This window comes from Mus pahari, chromosome 3 (genome assembly GCF_900095145.1).
Source record: "Mus pahari chromosome 3, PAHARI_EIJ_v1.1, whole genome shotgun sequence".
Classification (NCBI taxonomy): Eukaryota; Metazoa; Chordata; class Mammalia; order Rodentia; family Muridae; genus Mus; species Mus pahari.
Genome location: NC_034592.1, coordinates 143062692 through 143075730, shown reverse-complemented (window position 1 = coordinate 143075730; position 13039 = coordinate 143062692). Strand labels below are relative to the sequence as shown.

General features: G+C 40.8%; 1 protein-coding gene across 1 annotated transcript in view; it reads right to left on the bottom strand.

Moving 5' to 3' along the window:
• Top1 (DNA topoisomerase I) overlaps positions 1-13039 on the bottom strand; it is an 80117-nt gene that overhangs the window by 2289 nt on the left and 64789 nt on the right. Inside the window, exons 14-20 of the mRNA XM_021192205.1 lie at positions 8869-9012; positions 7476-7661; positions 6654-6722; positions 5943-6057; positions 4195-4322; positions 704-798; positions 299-448 (exon numbers count right to left, since the gene is read on the bottom strand). Of these exons, the coding sequence (XP_021047864.1) occupies positions 299-448; positions 704-798; positions 4195-4322; positions 5943-6057; positions 6654-6722; positions 7476-7661; positions 8869-9012 (887 nt within the window). The remainder of the gene's footprint in view (positions 1-298; positions 449-703; positions 799-4194; positions 4323-5942; positions 6058-6653; positions 6723-7475; positions 7662-8868; positions 9013-13039) is intronic.

Below are 13039 nucleotides of genomic sequence, written 5' to 3'. Positions count from 1 at the left end.
GGAGCTTTGTATCTATGAACAATAGAGTATCTATGTGCCTTTGTAGAATAGACTCTACCTCTGTGTAGGTTTCTTGGATCTACGTTCTTAATTCTTTGCTGTGCCTTTCTTCCCTCTATGCTTTTTAAAACTCGTTCTTATTTTATTTAAACTTGTCTTCAAACTTGCATCGACCATCCTGCTTTTGCCTCCTAAGTACTGGGTTATAGACAGGGCATGAGGGAGCTAGCAATACTCCCAGAGACTTTCTGCCTTTCCTTAACCAACAGCAGGAGCTCTACACAGGCCTAACACTTACCAAGCCACTGTGATCCTAGGGTCTAGGTAATTGAGTTTGGAGGTCCCCAAGGCAATTTGTTTGTTCTCCTCTCGATCTGTGGCTTGAACCTCCAGCTTCATCAGCTGCTCTTCTAGTCTCTGTACAGCCTTCTTTTTTGACTCTACTACCCTGGAAGAATGGCAGAATCATACATTAAGACTGACCTTTGGACAAGAACAAGTAAGCATCCTCATGTACTGCTTAAAGGAGAAAGCCATGGAAAACTTCCTCAAGAAGTCTTTGAAAAACAGCTGAGAATGGTGGTTTATCCTACGAAGTCAAGGCTACATAATGAGACCATGTGAGCTGGAACACTAGGGCCTCTGAGTGATGGTGCCAACTGCTCTCTCTTATCCAACCCCTGGTACAGTATCAGGTACCTACTTCTTGGTCTTTGCATCCTTCATGACTTTGGCATCAGCCTTAGCACTTTTCAGGTCCCTTCGAGCATCTGCTAACTGATCTTTCTTGGCATCAATCTAGACAGAGAAAAACAGCAGTACAGTTAGGAATAAAATGACCTGGAGAGGGAAAAGAGCTCCATCTTAGAACGTAAAACTGGGAGCTGTCAGTGTTTTCTAGTACAAAAAGGCTTTATGAAAATGATGGACAGTGACTGCAGAAAACAATCCAGCTGCTGTCGTCTGCTGCTCATTTATGTTCTCAGTGAACTTTAAACAATATAAGGTTCTATAAGAGTAAACTGGAAATCTGGTTGTACTCTTCCAGGAAAACACTCTGGCTTTAGAAAACAGAGGAGGACCCAGATGACAGCTATTTCCAAGTGAATCCTATGCCAGGCTTTAGCATTCTTTTGTTTACTAGTTAGTTAGTTACTTAGTTAGTTAGTTAATTAGTTAGTTAGTTACTTAGTTAGAAAGAGACTAGTGGCTCACACCTTTAATCCCAGCACTCGGGAGGCAGAGGCAAGAAAGAAAGAAAGGAAAGAAAGGAAAGAAAGGAAAGAAAGAAAGGAAAGAAAGGAAAGAAAGGAAAGAAAGGAAAGAAAGGAAAGGAAAGAAAGGAAAGAAAGGAAAGAAAGGAAGACAGGAAGAAAGAAAGAAAGAAAGAAAGAAAGAAAGAAAGAAAGAAAGAAAGAAAGAAAGAAAGAAAGAAAGAAAGAAAGAAAGGAAAAGAAAGAAAGGAAAGAAAAGAGAGAGGGGGAGGGAGGAAGGGAGGGAGGGAGGGAGGGAGGGACTAGAACTCACTCTGTAGACTAAGCTGGCCTTAAAAACTCAGTGATCTTCCTGCCCCTGACTCTCAAATGCTGGGATTATTCTTTCTGAGACTACCATAGGAGATACACATAATCTGCTAAGCAAGCCTGCCAAATCTGGGAAAGAATTGCCAGCTTTGGGAAAGGATAAAGAGGATATCCCAGGAAATTATAAACTCGCAAGTAGACATCAATGAGGAATTGCTTCAACTTGGCTTACTATTTTAGAAAGTATATAAGTCTAAAGTGAGAAGAAAATTAGTCATCATTCAATAAGCATCAATTGAAGTTTTTCCCTCCATAAAGGAATCCATATCTACAAGGAAGAGACAGAACAACTCCATCATTCTTTCCTGCTTGTTGAACCCTCAAAACCTAAATTCTGCTTTGGGTGTTGCTTAGAAACAGCATTATGATGATACTGGAGTTTGACTTACACACATTGGGTTGTTGTTGAGTAAGCCTAAAATTTGTTAGGAAAACACCACACCCATTGCCATCCTCTACCCTGCCGGGGGTAGGGGTGGGGTACCCACATAAAATGCAGCCCAAGATTAGAAACAATTCACCATTGTGAGAGAATCATTAAATGTTTACTGTTAGTGGCTTTCTTCCAATATCTATGTTGTTCAAGGGTACTAAAACTGACTTTGCACACAAAAGCATTGGAGTCACAACTAGGCAGATGCTTCTTATACTAGAAATACAGCAAGTCACAGTCTTAACCATTTCTGTGAATGCTAAACTGGCAAGCTATGTCAAATTCTCTCAAAGACTCCATTGACTGACTAGGCAACTGGGCGTGTGTTTACTTTGTGGGCACACTGGAGAAGGTTCCTACACTTGGAGGGCTTCTTTGGCAGGCAGCCTGAGCTGCTAAAACAGTGGTTTCAGAATGAGAGCAACAAATGACCTCCTCATTCTCCAGGAAGGGTCTCCTGAACTGTGTAAACAGCACCTGATACTCATCCTTTATTTATTCTGGGCTTGGAATGACAACACATGAGGAAAGTAAGCAGTGTCAGAGGGTCTACAGCTAATGGGGCAAAGCAAAGGCACATGCTAAAACGGTCAGTCTGTGGGGTTCTTAGTGTGCTGACCGTCATGCTTTGCTGACCTTACGCACAGATTAGAGATTCACTCACTGTGGATCTGGAGATCCTTTCAGGCCAGTGGTATCAAAGTCTCTAGGTTGTAGCTTTAGATTAATATACATTATGCCTGTATTTTCATCTTGGAGAAATCTCAATAGGGGAATATTCTGAGCCTGAAAATATGTGTTAAGTTTCATTGCAAAGCAGTTTCTAAAAGTAAATTGTCCAAGTATAGAATTCCATAAATTTTTTTTTTTTTTTTTTTTTTTTTTTTTAGAGATGGAAATAAATGGTCAGGACCCAACAGGATCCATGAAGTTAGAGAGAAACGTAATAGAGACATAGATCTTAGGAAGAAGCTCTAACACACAAGCAGTTCTTTTATTTATGCAGTCAATAGGTGTCTCTGCAGANAATATATGCATGAAGGAGGCTGTCTGCAATCAGGGGAGAAGAAAGTCAGTATTTTTTTTTTCAGCACCAATGGGGAACACAATGAGATTATTTCACAGGGAGGAAGAAGTTCACGTCTGTGGTGCTTTTGACCCCTGAACAGAATGAGGAAACGTAATGCCAGTTCAAACTCAGATCATCTTGTAAAGCAACAGGCCTGAGCTGGGTGTGATGGCAGTCAGCTTTAATCCTAGCACTTGGGAAGATGAGAATTCCATAAATTTGAATAAAAAAAAGTGTCTGTACTTTGGCTACTCTCTAGTTGACATTATTTCCTCTTTAACTGTGAGCAAGAACCCAAAGAAATAACTTGTCCTGTGCCTATTGCCAACAGATGCTGAATACTTTCCTGTTGTGCATTACAGTGTTGCAGAACTCTGGAAATGTCACTTTTATTATCACTGTCTTAAACTTTATAATTATTAGGACCACCTCAAGAACTTAAATGAGGATACTTATTCCTATGCCACAGACTGTGTGCAGGACCCTGACACAGTCATATCTGACACACCTCAACCAATGTAAATAGTTGTTCTAGGATCAGGAGTGAATTGCCATTGCTTCACCATCTTTTAAACTTCAAACAATGTAACATGATTCCTCTCCCTTCCCCTGCTTCTGCTTTGGGGATCAAGCCCGGGGCTTCATGTATGGTAGACAAGCAAAGGTAGGTTCTGCCACTGAAGTGTATCTTCCTGTCATGTTTCTTAGCCAGAGCACTGAGACTTGACTTTTGTCATGCTAGGGATGGAGCCCAGAGCATGCTGCATACAAGGCAAGCATTCTAACACGAAGATTTCCATTTTCATTAAGTGTAACAAGGACAACAATTAGCAATTCAGTGGTATGTCAACGTTAGCACTTCAAAACAGAAAGCGGTTCATAGAGAACTTGTGTCTCCAGCACAAATATTTTAGGAAAAAAAAAAACAAACACTATGATACTATCAAATTCTTTCCATCTGTTATCTGCAGAAAAAAATCTTTCTAAACTGACCCAGATTAGCCTGCTGTTATCTCAGGCCACACTAGGTCAGATTCCAGAAGCCTCCCATTTTCAGATGATATCACATATGGACTCCCTTTGCTACCCTACCTTTGGACCCTCCATACCTTAGATTGCAAGTTCATCATTGACTTCTCAAAGGTCTTTGGTGGCGCCCTCTGGTGGTTACAAAGAATTGCAACAGCTCGATTGGCACGGTTATAAGATAGAATCTTCGCTGGTACATTCTCATCAGCTACAAAGAAATATAATAGTAAGAGGGTCAATTTGTATACCAAGAATATACACATGAAATGTCTTCTAGGGATTTCATCTCTGAGATGTTTTTACAGACCTTCAGATTACCATAACCAAGTTTCAAGGTTAACATTTGAGTCAAAGGTAGTAAATTTCTGCATAAGTCTGAATGAGTTTCTGTGACAAGAGGAATTCTGAGGCTCGTTTTTATTTTTCTTTACCCTTACTGGATTTTGTGTCCAGGTCTCATTATGAAGTCCAGGTGGTCTCTAAACTACTAAGTTCCTGAGTAGCTATAATTACTGTCCAGCTTGTCTGTAATATTACAGGGAAATCTACATTTTTGGTTTTGTTTCTTAAAAACTTCAGGAGTTGGGCCTGGAGAGATGGCTCAGCTGTTAAGAGTACTGACTGCTTGCTTTCCAGATGGTTGGTTGTGAGTACAGTTCCCAGCAACAACACAGTGGTTCATAATCATCTGTAATGGAATCCAATACCCTCTTCTGGTATGTCTGAAGACAGTAACAGTGTACTCACATAAAACAAATACATCTTTAAACAAACAAACAAAACAAAAAACAACAACAACAAAAAACCCCAAACCCTCAGACCCTTATACTGCTTTTCTTCTTCCCTGTCTCCCACTTACCAGACAGATGTAGCCTGCAGCAAATGCTGCAACTGTACTAGAAGAAATGATTATAGGAGAATGAGATGAAGGGATCCTAAGCTATATTGCAGGGGCTGCAGAGAAGGTTCAGTGGTTAAAAACACTTGCTGCTCATGCAGAGGACCAGGGTTTGGTTTCTACTACTCCTGTGGTGGCTCACAACCATCTATTACTCTAGTTCTAGGGATCTGACTCTCTTTCATTTTTGTGGAGGGGTGGGAGTGGGGATGGGGCGTTCTTTTAAGACAGGGTCCTTGAACTTGCTCTACAGACCAGGCTAGCTTCAAACTCAAGAGATTTGTTTGCCTCTGCTTCCAAGTGCTAGGCTGCCACCAACACCTACAGGCTTTTTAGCCACTGTTTAAACCAATCCTAAATTATTGATCTCCAGCACACCATCTCTGGCTCTTCTAAGACCATTTAATACATTTATAGAAGACAGTGGAAAATCAAGTGGCAGGAGCCAGCAAGGGTGGCTCTTGACTACAGTCTCAGCTGTGGGGAGGCTGAAGCAGAAGGTTCACTAGCTTGGATCACATAATGAATTGTGGCCAGCCTTTAGCTACAGTGTGAGAGTTTCTTTTAAATGGAGAGGAAAAGAAGTTCTAAGGTTCCAGAAGTAATTATTACATACTATTATGAAGACCAAAAAGAAAAAATGAAAAAAGATTTTTCTGGTAACGGTGATAACTCTATTCTCCCCAATTTAACACCACTGTCTATACCCTGCGAGCTTGTAAGTAACACAGAGAAAACACAAAATTTTTTAGACCACATGCAAAGCTCTTGTCAGTATTCTATGAGATTAATCTAGAGTTTGCGGCAGCAGTGGGAAGAAAGGCCTTGGTTTTGCTTAGACAGCAAAGCCTCTTCAAGAGGTTGGCAGGAAAGAATGAAGAGAAGGAAACTGGCACCATCCCAAGGACAACCACACAGAGCATTACTTACGAGCTGTGAGCTCTTTAAGCTGCTGCTGGAGTGTAATGGAGGCATTGTAGGTACGGAACACCTTGGCAGTCAGGCCCTCCATGAGATCCTGAAGATGCTTATTTAGAATACCAGTCTGCATTAAACAAGACAACAAAGAGGATAGTGGAACTGAGATAATCACCCAATCACCCTTTCCCTGACAGTGAACACTAGGAGTCATTGTGCCCGTGCTGCCACCATCCTGTCAGTTACTGTCCTGTCCTTCATGGAGGAAGTTAGCAAAGAGGAAAAATAATTCCAAAATACAGGATTGCACAGTGCCTTTCTATAAACTACTTTAATCTTAACTTCAAGACAACCAATTTGTTCTTCTTATAAATATCTTTCCCAGTAAAGAAAGCAAGTGAAAGTCTTAGGTCTGTAGCAAAGGCAGCTGGGCATCTCATGAAAGGATGAAAGAAAGAGGGAAAGATACATGGAAAGCTCAATTCGCTCTGCTTTGTGGCTCTGGTAGTAATCCACAGCACCAAACACAGGGTGGTGGGAGGGGGAAGGAGGGAGGGTCTGCTTCTGGTTACAGATGACTGAGTGCCCCAAGGGAGGAAGGATATGTAGAATGTCACTGGACAATCTAGACTGAATGGACAGTCCAAATACCCTTTGACAACTCTTGACCCCAGGAGCTTGAGATTGCCATGGACTCTAGCCTAGTGTCCTGCGCTTACTCACATTAAGTCGATCAAAAAGATCATCCTCAGGCTGCTTGTTCTCCATAAACAGTTGTAAGTTTTTAAAAACCTAAAACAAGTCCAATTATTATTTTAGAATTTCTAGAAATAATTTCAAACTCACAATAACTTTCAAAAAAGAGAAAAGGCATAAAGATAACCTATATATATTATACCCAAATTCCTGTTCTGCATGTATAAATCCATTCTCAGCCATTTGTGGTATACACTGTAGCCCTGTAGCATCAAACATCCTGGCATCTACTTCCTAAGAACAAAATCACTCCCTTATAGCCAATCTGTGCTTACGCTAGTTACTCAATTTAACTGGTACCCACTGTTATCTAATGGGCAAAAGTAGTAAGTACCTATATGCCTATCTCATGGGTCTACAGAGATGAGCTTAGAGACTGAGAACTGAAAGATTGCCATTTTATTCGGTTGGTACTTGGCCTGGGGCTAAGAAAAGGCATAAGATAACAAGTGCACAACATGACTAGGAGATGCTGTGATATGCTTAAATCACTAAAGTGGCTGGGTTCAATCTTAACATTGAGTTATCTGTAAAGGCTAACTCTCTGCAGACTCTGTTATAAACTGCTTCCAGAGATGGCCACAGGTTCCCAGCAATGTAGCAGAGGTTGCAGGGCAGGGCTAAAATGAGGTACACAATACACCAAGCAGGATCTCTCTTCTTTCTTTGAGATCAATTTTGCTAGAGTTCATCAAAATGCAGAGCATACAAAAGCCCTCAAAAATATTTGCTGAATAAACAAACAAGTAAAAAGAGCAAGCTAGAGAAGCACAGGCCACATGAACTTACTCGTTTCTCAACTGGGACTTTGTTATAGTATCTGATTGAGTCCTTCCCAGGAAAGTCAAATTCCACCACATACTCCTGACCATCCAATTCTGGGTGTAGATTGATGTGTTCCACTCTCAGTGAACAGCAGCCTACAGTGTCTGCCGTCTCTCCTTCTTCCTTCTCATTGCCTGCTCTCAGAGCAAGCTGTGCAGGAAAGGGAATAGAGTTGTTCAGAAAGAGATGAATGTCAGTGAAAAAACATAGACCACATATGATCTTAAGGACACTCTAAAACAGAAGCACCCAATTTTGTAGATGGAACATCAGTCTACATAACCTAGAAACTCAACCCGTAAGAAAGTCACGGGACTAGAGAGATGGCTCAGTGGTTAAGAGCCCAGCAACCACATGATGGCTCCCAACCATCTGTAATAAGATCTGACATCCTCTTATGGTCTGAAGACAGCTACAGTGTACTTAAATAACAAATAAATCTGAGAGAGGGGTGGGGGTGGAGGGGGAGGGGGAGGGGGGAGGGGGAGAGGGAGAGGGAGATCTCAGGAATACCCAGAGACCCAAGTTTCTCTACTCCGTCCTTAAGAGTAGAGATAGAAGAAGAAAAAATTAAAACAAGGCAACAAATGCTTTCATGAGAACAGTCAGATTAAAATCTATTATCAATTTTGTGTGAATTCAGAATTGGGGCTAAAATGTAAGTGTAAAATGAAGAAAAAAATCTGAGCACTAAAAAACTGAAGTCTATAGCACTATCTTTCAAACTGCAATTATCATAAATCATACTTTTTAAGAATTATATAGGTTATAATCATCATTTTCTAAAAGAATGAAATGGGAAATAATGAGCAGAATTCAATGCTACTAGTTAACCAGTGGTTTGTGCAACTTCCAATTTAATTTCACATTAATAAAAATGTTATGTTGGATTTTGACATAAAGTAAGTACTTTTGCAGTATAGATTATGGTCAAAAAGCTTGAACATCACAGCTATTAAAAAAAACAAACAGCTGGGCAGTAGTGGCGCACACCTTTAATCCCAGCACTTGGGAGACAGAGGCAAGGGGGTTTCTGAGTTTGAGGCCAGCCTGGTCTACAAAATGAGTTCGAGGACGGTCAGGGTTACACAGAGAAACCCTGTCTCAAAAAACCAAAGCCAACCAACCAAACAAGCAAATAATGTTCAGTTTATGCAGATCCTCTTGTTATAGAGACTGCTCAACAGCAAACATACTGTACATGCCTCTTTCTTTGTATCCACATTTACTTTTCCTACTGAAGTAAATTTGGATTATAAACCACACAGCAGATATATATTCCTGATCCCTATACTCTAGACATTAACTATACTTGTAAACAGAACTGCCCAATATGGACAAAGGAACCTGTCCCCACCTTATCAATGAAGTACAGTGCTACAGCTCTCTGACGAACTTTCATCTCTTTGGACTTCCAGTCTTCCCGATACTGATTTCGGATCTTGTCCACACACTTCTTCAGACGCCGTGCAGTCTCATACTTCTGCCAGTCTTTCTCACCCTGCAGTGGAGCAACACACTGAATATTTAGAGCTCTGAACCCCAAAACAGGAACCTGATTTTAACCAAAGCTGGAAAAGCTTAGAACTGAAGAGAAAGTCTGGGGTATGTAGCCTGACAAGAAAACTTGCTATTCTCCTTTCACAGAACTGACTCCTTCCTGTCTAACTGCTAAGAAAGCTTTCCAATCTAAAAAAAGGTTCCCCACTCTTGTGAGATCCACCAAGCACACCCCCAAACTGACTTCTGTCAACATAAAGGATGGAAGCATCTCCATTGCTTCACAAGCCTTGCTGTGGAATGTATGCTCCAGTTTTCTGCTAGCACTGAATTCCATTAAATTCAAGACAGCCATAGAGTTTTCAGGAACCTATCAAAGAAACAGAACCCAAGACAACAACATGTAATTACCAAGGAACACAAAAGCTTCCAGGAATAGGTGTAATTATTCACCATTTTCTCACTCCTGCATTTAAAATGGTCTCTGATTTGACTGAGAAAAAAATGTTTCTGGCAACACCTTCCTTCTTTTCTTTGGTTTTTTAAGACAGGGTTTCTCTGTATAGCCCTAACTGTCCTAGAGCTATAGCTCCTTAGATTAAACTGCCTTGAACTCAGAGATCTGCTGGCCTCTGTCTCCAAATGTTAGGATTAAAGGTGTATACCAACCACTATTATCTGGCTTCTTTAAAAACAACAAAAGAGCTTTTGGCATAAAGTTTGAGATCTGATCCTAAAGCCCATGAAAATGTTACAGATGCTTAGTAATATAAACCTATCCGAGAACCTGTAGCTGGGGAACTCACAGGTCTGATGGGTTAAGGAAAGCACTGATGTGATTTTGCTAAATAGACATGTCATCGGGCTGCCTTCTAAACACATATCTCAACACCCCCAGACTTGGTCCTCATCAGAAGAGTTGTGCAATGGATTTGGTTAACACCAGGGCTGCAACTGGTCAAAGTACAGAGAACAGAATGTCAGTGAAATATTCAGGCATGAATTGGACCTCTACACCATACGCTCTGACCTCAAGGTTCAGGAAGCATCGGAAAAGGTGATGGAAAGACTTAAAGAGGTACAAGCAGGAAAGACTGGGGCCAAGGTGTCTTCTAAACATAGTAGGGCCATTGCACTCAGGAATTGCTCTGGTTTCTTGCACAGAATCAAGCCAGTCAACATTCCATCATGAAGTGGGGAGGGATACATAAGCCCGAACTCCTAGCTGAGGAGCTATTGGCATTTGGTAGCTGCTAGTGTGTATTTGTAGTGGTCTCTTTTGAGGTGTGATACTTGGTAGCTTTCCCACGCCCCATTGGACAGCCCCCATGTATGCATATATGGACACCACTAATTCAATTGAGTGGGCTAACAAAAGAGAAGACACAGTTGAGAGAATGATGTGTGTAGGGAATCTGGTATTAGTCGGGAAGTGTGGAGTTGTACATTATATAAAATTTATAAAGACTAAATAAAAAATATTATTTAAAAAAATAAAGACTGATAGTAAACAACGGAAGATTTCTGTTACCACCCTGAGTAGAAAAAGACTAGAAAGCAAGGATTAATAATGTCAAGTGAGAGAGATCAGGAAAATTCCACACAGGCAGAATTCTACAAGGTGAAAATGCCCTAAGAATCTGGGGCTAGAGATGACTTATCAAGTGAGAGCCCCTGGCTGCTCTCTTCCAGAAGATTTGTGCTCAATACCCACATCAGAGGTGACCTGTGACTCCAGCTCCAGAGGAATCTAATGCCTCCCACACTGCAGGACTCAAAACTCACACGCCCCTATACAGACACGAGATTTAAAGAAAAAGAAATAATTCAAGAATTTCTACTCTTAATTCTTTGATCCTACAACAAAGTAGAGGAGGTGGTAGTGATTTCTTTTTGTATATTCTTGTTTTCCACCTAGGACAAAAGGACCTAAGCCATAGGACCACATGAAGGCATGGGGGTGCATGGAATAAAAAGGCTTACTTCCAGATCTTAACAATGCTCAGAATGTAATGCTTTTTTGGATGTGCTATAGAGTCGTCAACATTCCCTCACAACTGAGTGTGTACTATTTGTATGGGCTTGTTTGGCTTTTAAGCAAGGGGTTCAATAATTTATAGCTGCCCCATTTCCCAGGAAGCTGAAAATTTCTCTCTGATTTCTCTAAGTTCAACATGACATTAAAAGAGTAAATTAGAAAATGTACAATACAAGCTATCCTCCTGGTACAAAGCAATAATGTACCTCTACCACAATTTCCTACATAAACTACCACCAACAAGACACCTGAAAGACTCACTAAAATACACAATCTAGTCAGGAGTGGACTCTTCACCACTCCAAAACACATAAGCATTAGTTGTGGTCAGGCAGACAAAGTTTGAGAAAGTCAAGTAAGTAATTTATAGAAGAAACCACTAAAGAGTGTTTCCTTGACATGATTGGCCTCCTGGAACAAATCAAAGTTTTCTCTAGAACACTAGGATGAGGATCAAGAAGAGAAGACACCCCGTGTAGGGCTAACAGGCAAGGGCTAGCTTCCAAATATCTTCCTACCCTGGTGGCTTACAGTGCTGCTCAACAGAACCTATAAAATGATAATAGACTCAAAACTGTTTGGACTGCTTCTAAAAAATACCCACCTAGGTCTCCCAGTGAGTCACATCAGAGCCATCGTAGACGGTACTTTCCTGACCCTGGCAGAAATGTGTTCCCTCAAATTCTATTACTACATCAGCACATTACTAGTATGGAGTAGAAAATCCGTTTGGTAAAACAAAGGCAAATATTGTAGGAATTTTTGACTCCCTTTCCTCTTTCTCTAGTTGGCAACTTCTCCATAATGGAGAAAAAACTAGTTAGTGACAGTTATAAACCAGGGGTCACCACCTTTCTTGTAAATGAGTTATCTGCCTTTAACTCTTCTCAGGGACTGTGCTGAGGAAGATGCCGTTTGCTAACACGCTTTGAGTGCGTTGAGACACTCAAGCTGGTTGCTCAGAGGTTTGTACCTGAAATAGGGTCTTCCACTGGCCCAGAACTCACCACTTAGGTCAGACTGTTGGACAAGTCAGGCCCAGGGATCCCTTCCCACCTCCCCAGTGCTGGGTTACCAGCAAGTGCTACCATGCCCAGCTTTTAAAAAATAATTTGAATTGCCACATCTTTTATCTTTACTTTTGAAATTTTCATACATTTATATAATAAAATATATCTATCATCCATTTCTCCTTAAGCCCTCCATACCCTTTTACCACTTCAAGTTTTTGGTTTTATGATAACTCAGTAAGAAGAGTTAGTGCCACCCATAAATCCCCCATGTGTACATTGGCATGGTAGCATTTGATGGAGCATGTGAAATCTATCAGAATCTAGAAAAAAACAAAAACAAAAAAACAAAACACAAGGTGTCCTTAGTAGCCCTGGCTAGCTTGGAACTTGCTACAGAGACCAGGATAGCCTTAGACTCCAAGCGACTCTTCTGCCTTCCAAGTATTAGGTTAAATAAAGGCTGTGCCACCTGATTTGAGTATACTGGACAAAGTGCTAAAATCTGAAAATGCCGGACAAGACATTCTTACATATTTGAATTATTCCATTAAAATAAAACTCAGAGCTAGAAAAATTGTTCAGAGGTTAAGTGCACTCTCTGCCCTTAAAGAGGAAGTAGGTTTGGTTCCTAGCACCCATGAACAGCTCGCCACTGTCCCCAACTACCTCTGGTTCAGGGAATGATACCTTTTGTTGGACTCTGTGGACACAATGCATTATGCAGGTAAAATACTCATACACATAAAATAAAAATAAATAAGCCTATAAAGCAACAACAGGGGCTGGTGAGATGGCTCAGTGGGTAAGAGCACCCGACTGCTCTTCCGAAGGTCCTGAGTTCAAATCCCATAACCACATGGTGGCTCACAACCATCTGTAACAAGATCTGATGCCCTCTTCTGGAGCATCTGAAGACAGCTACAGTGTACTTACATATAATAAATAAATAATAAAATAAAATAAAAATATTAAAAAAA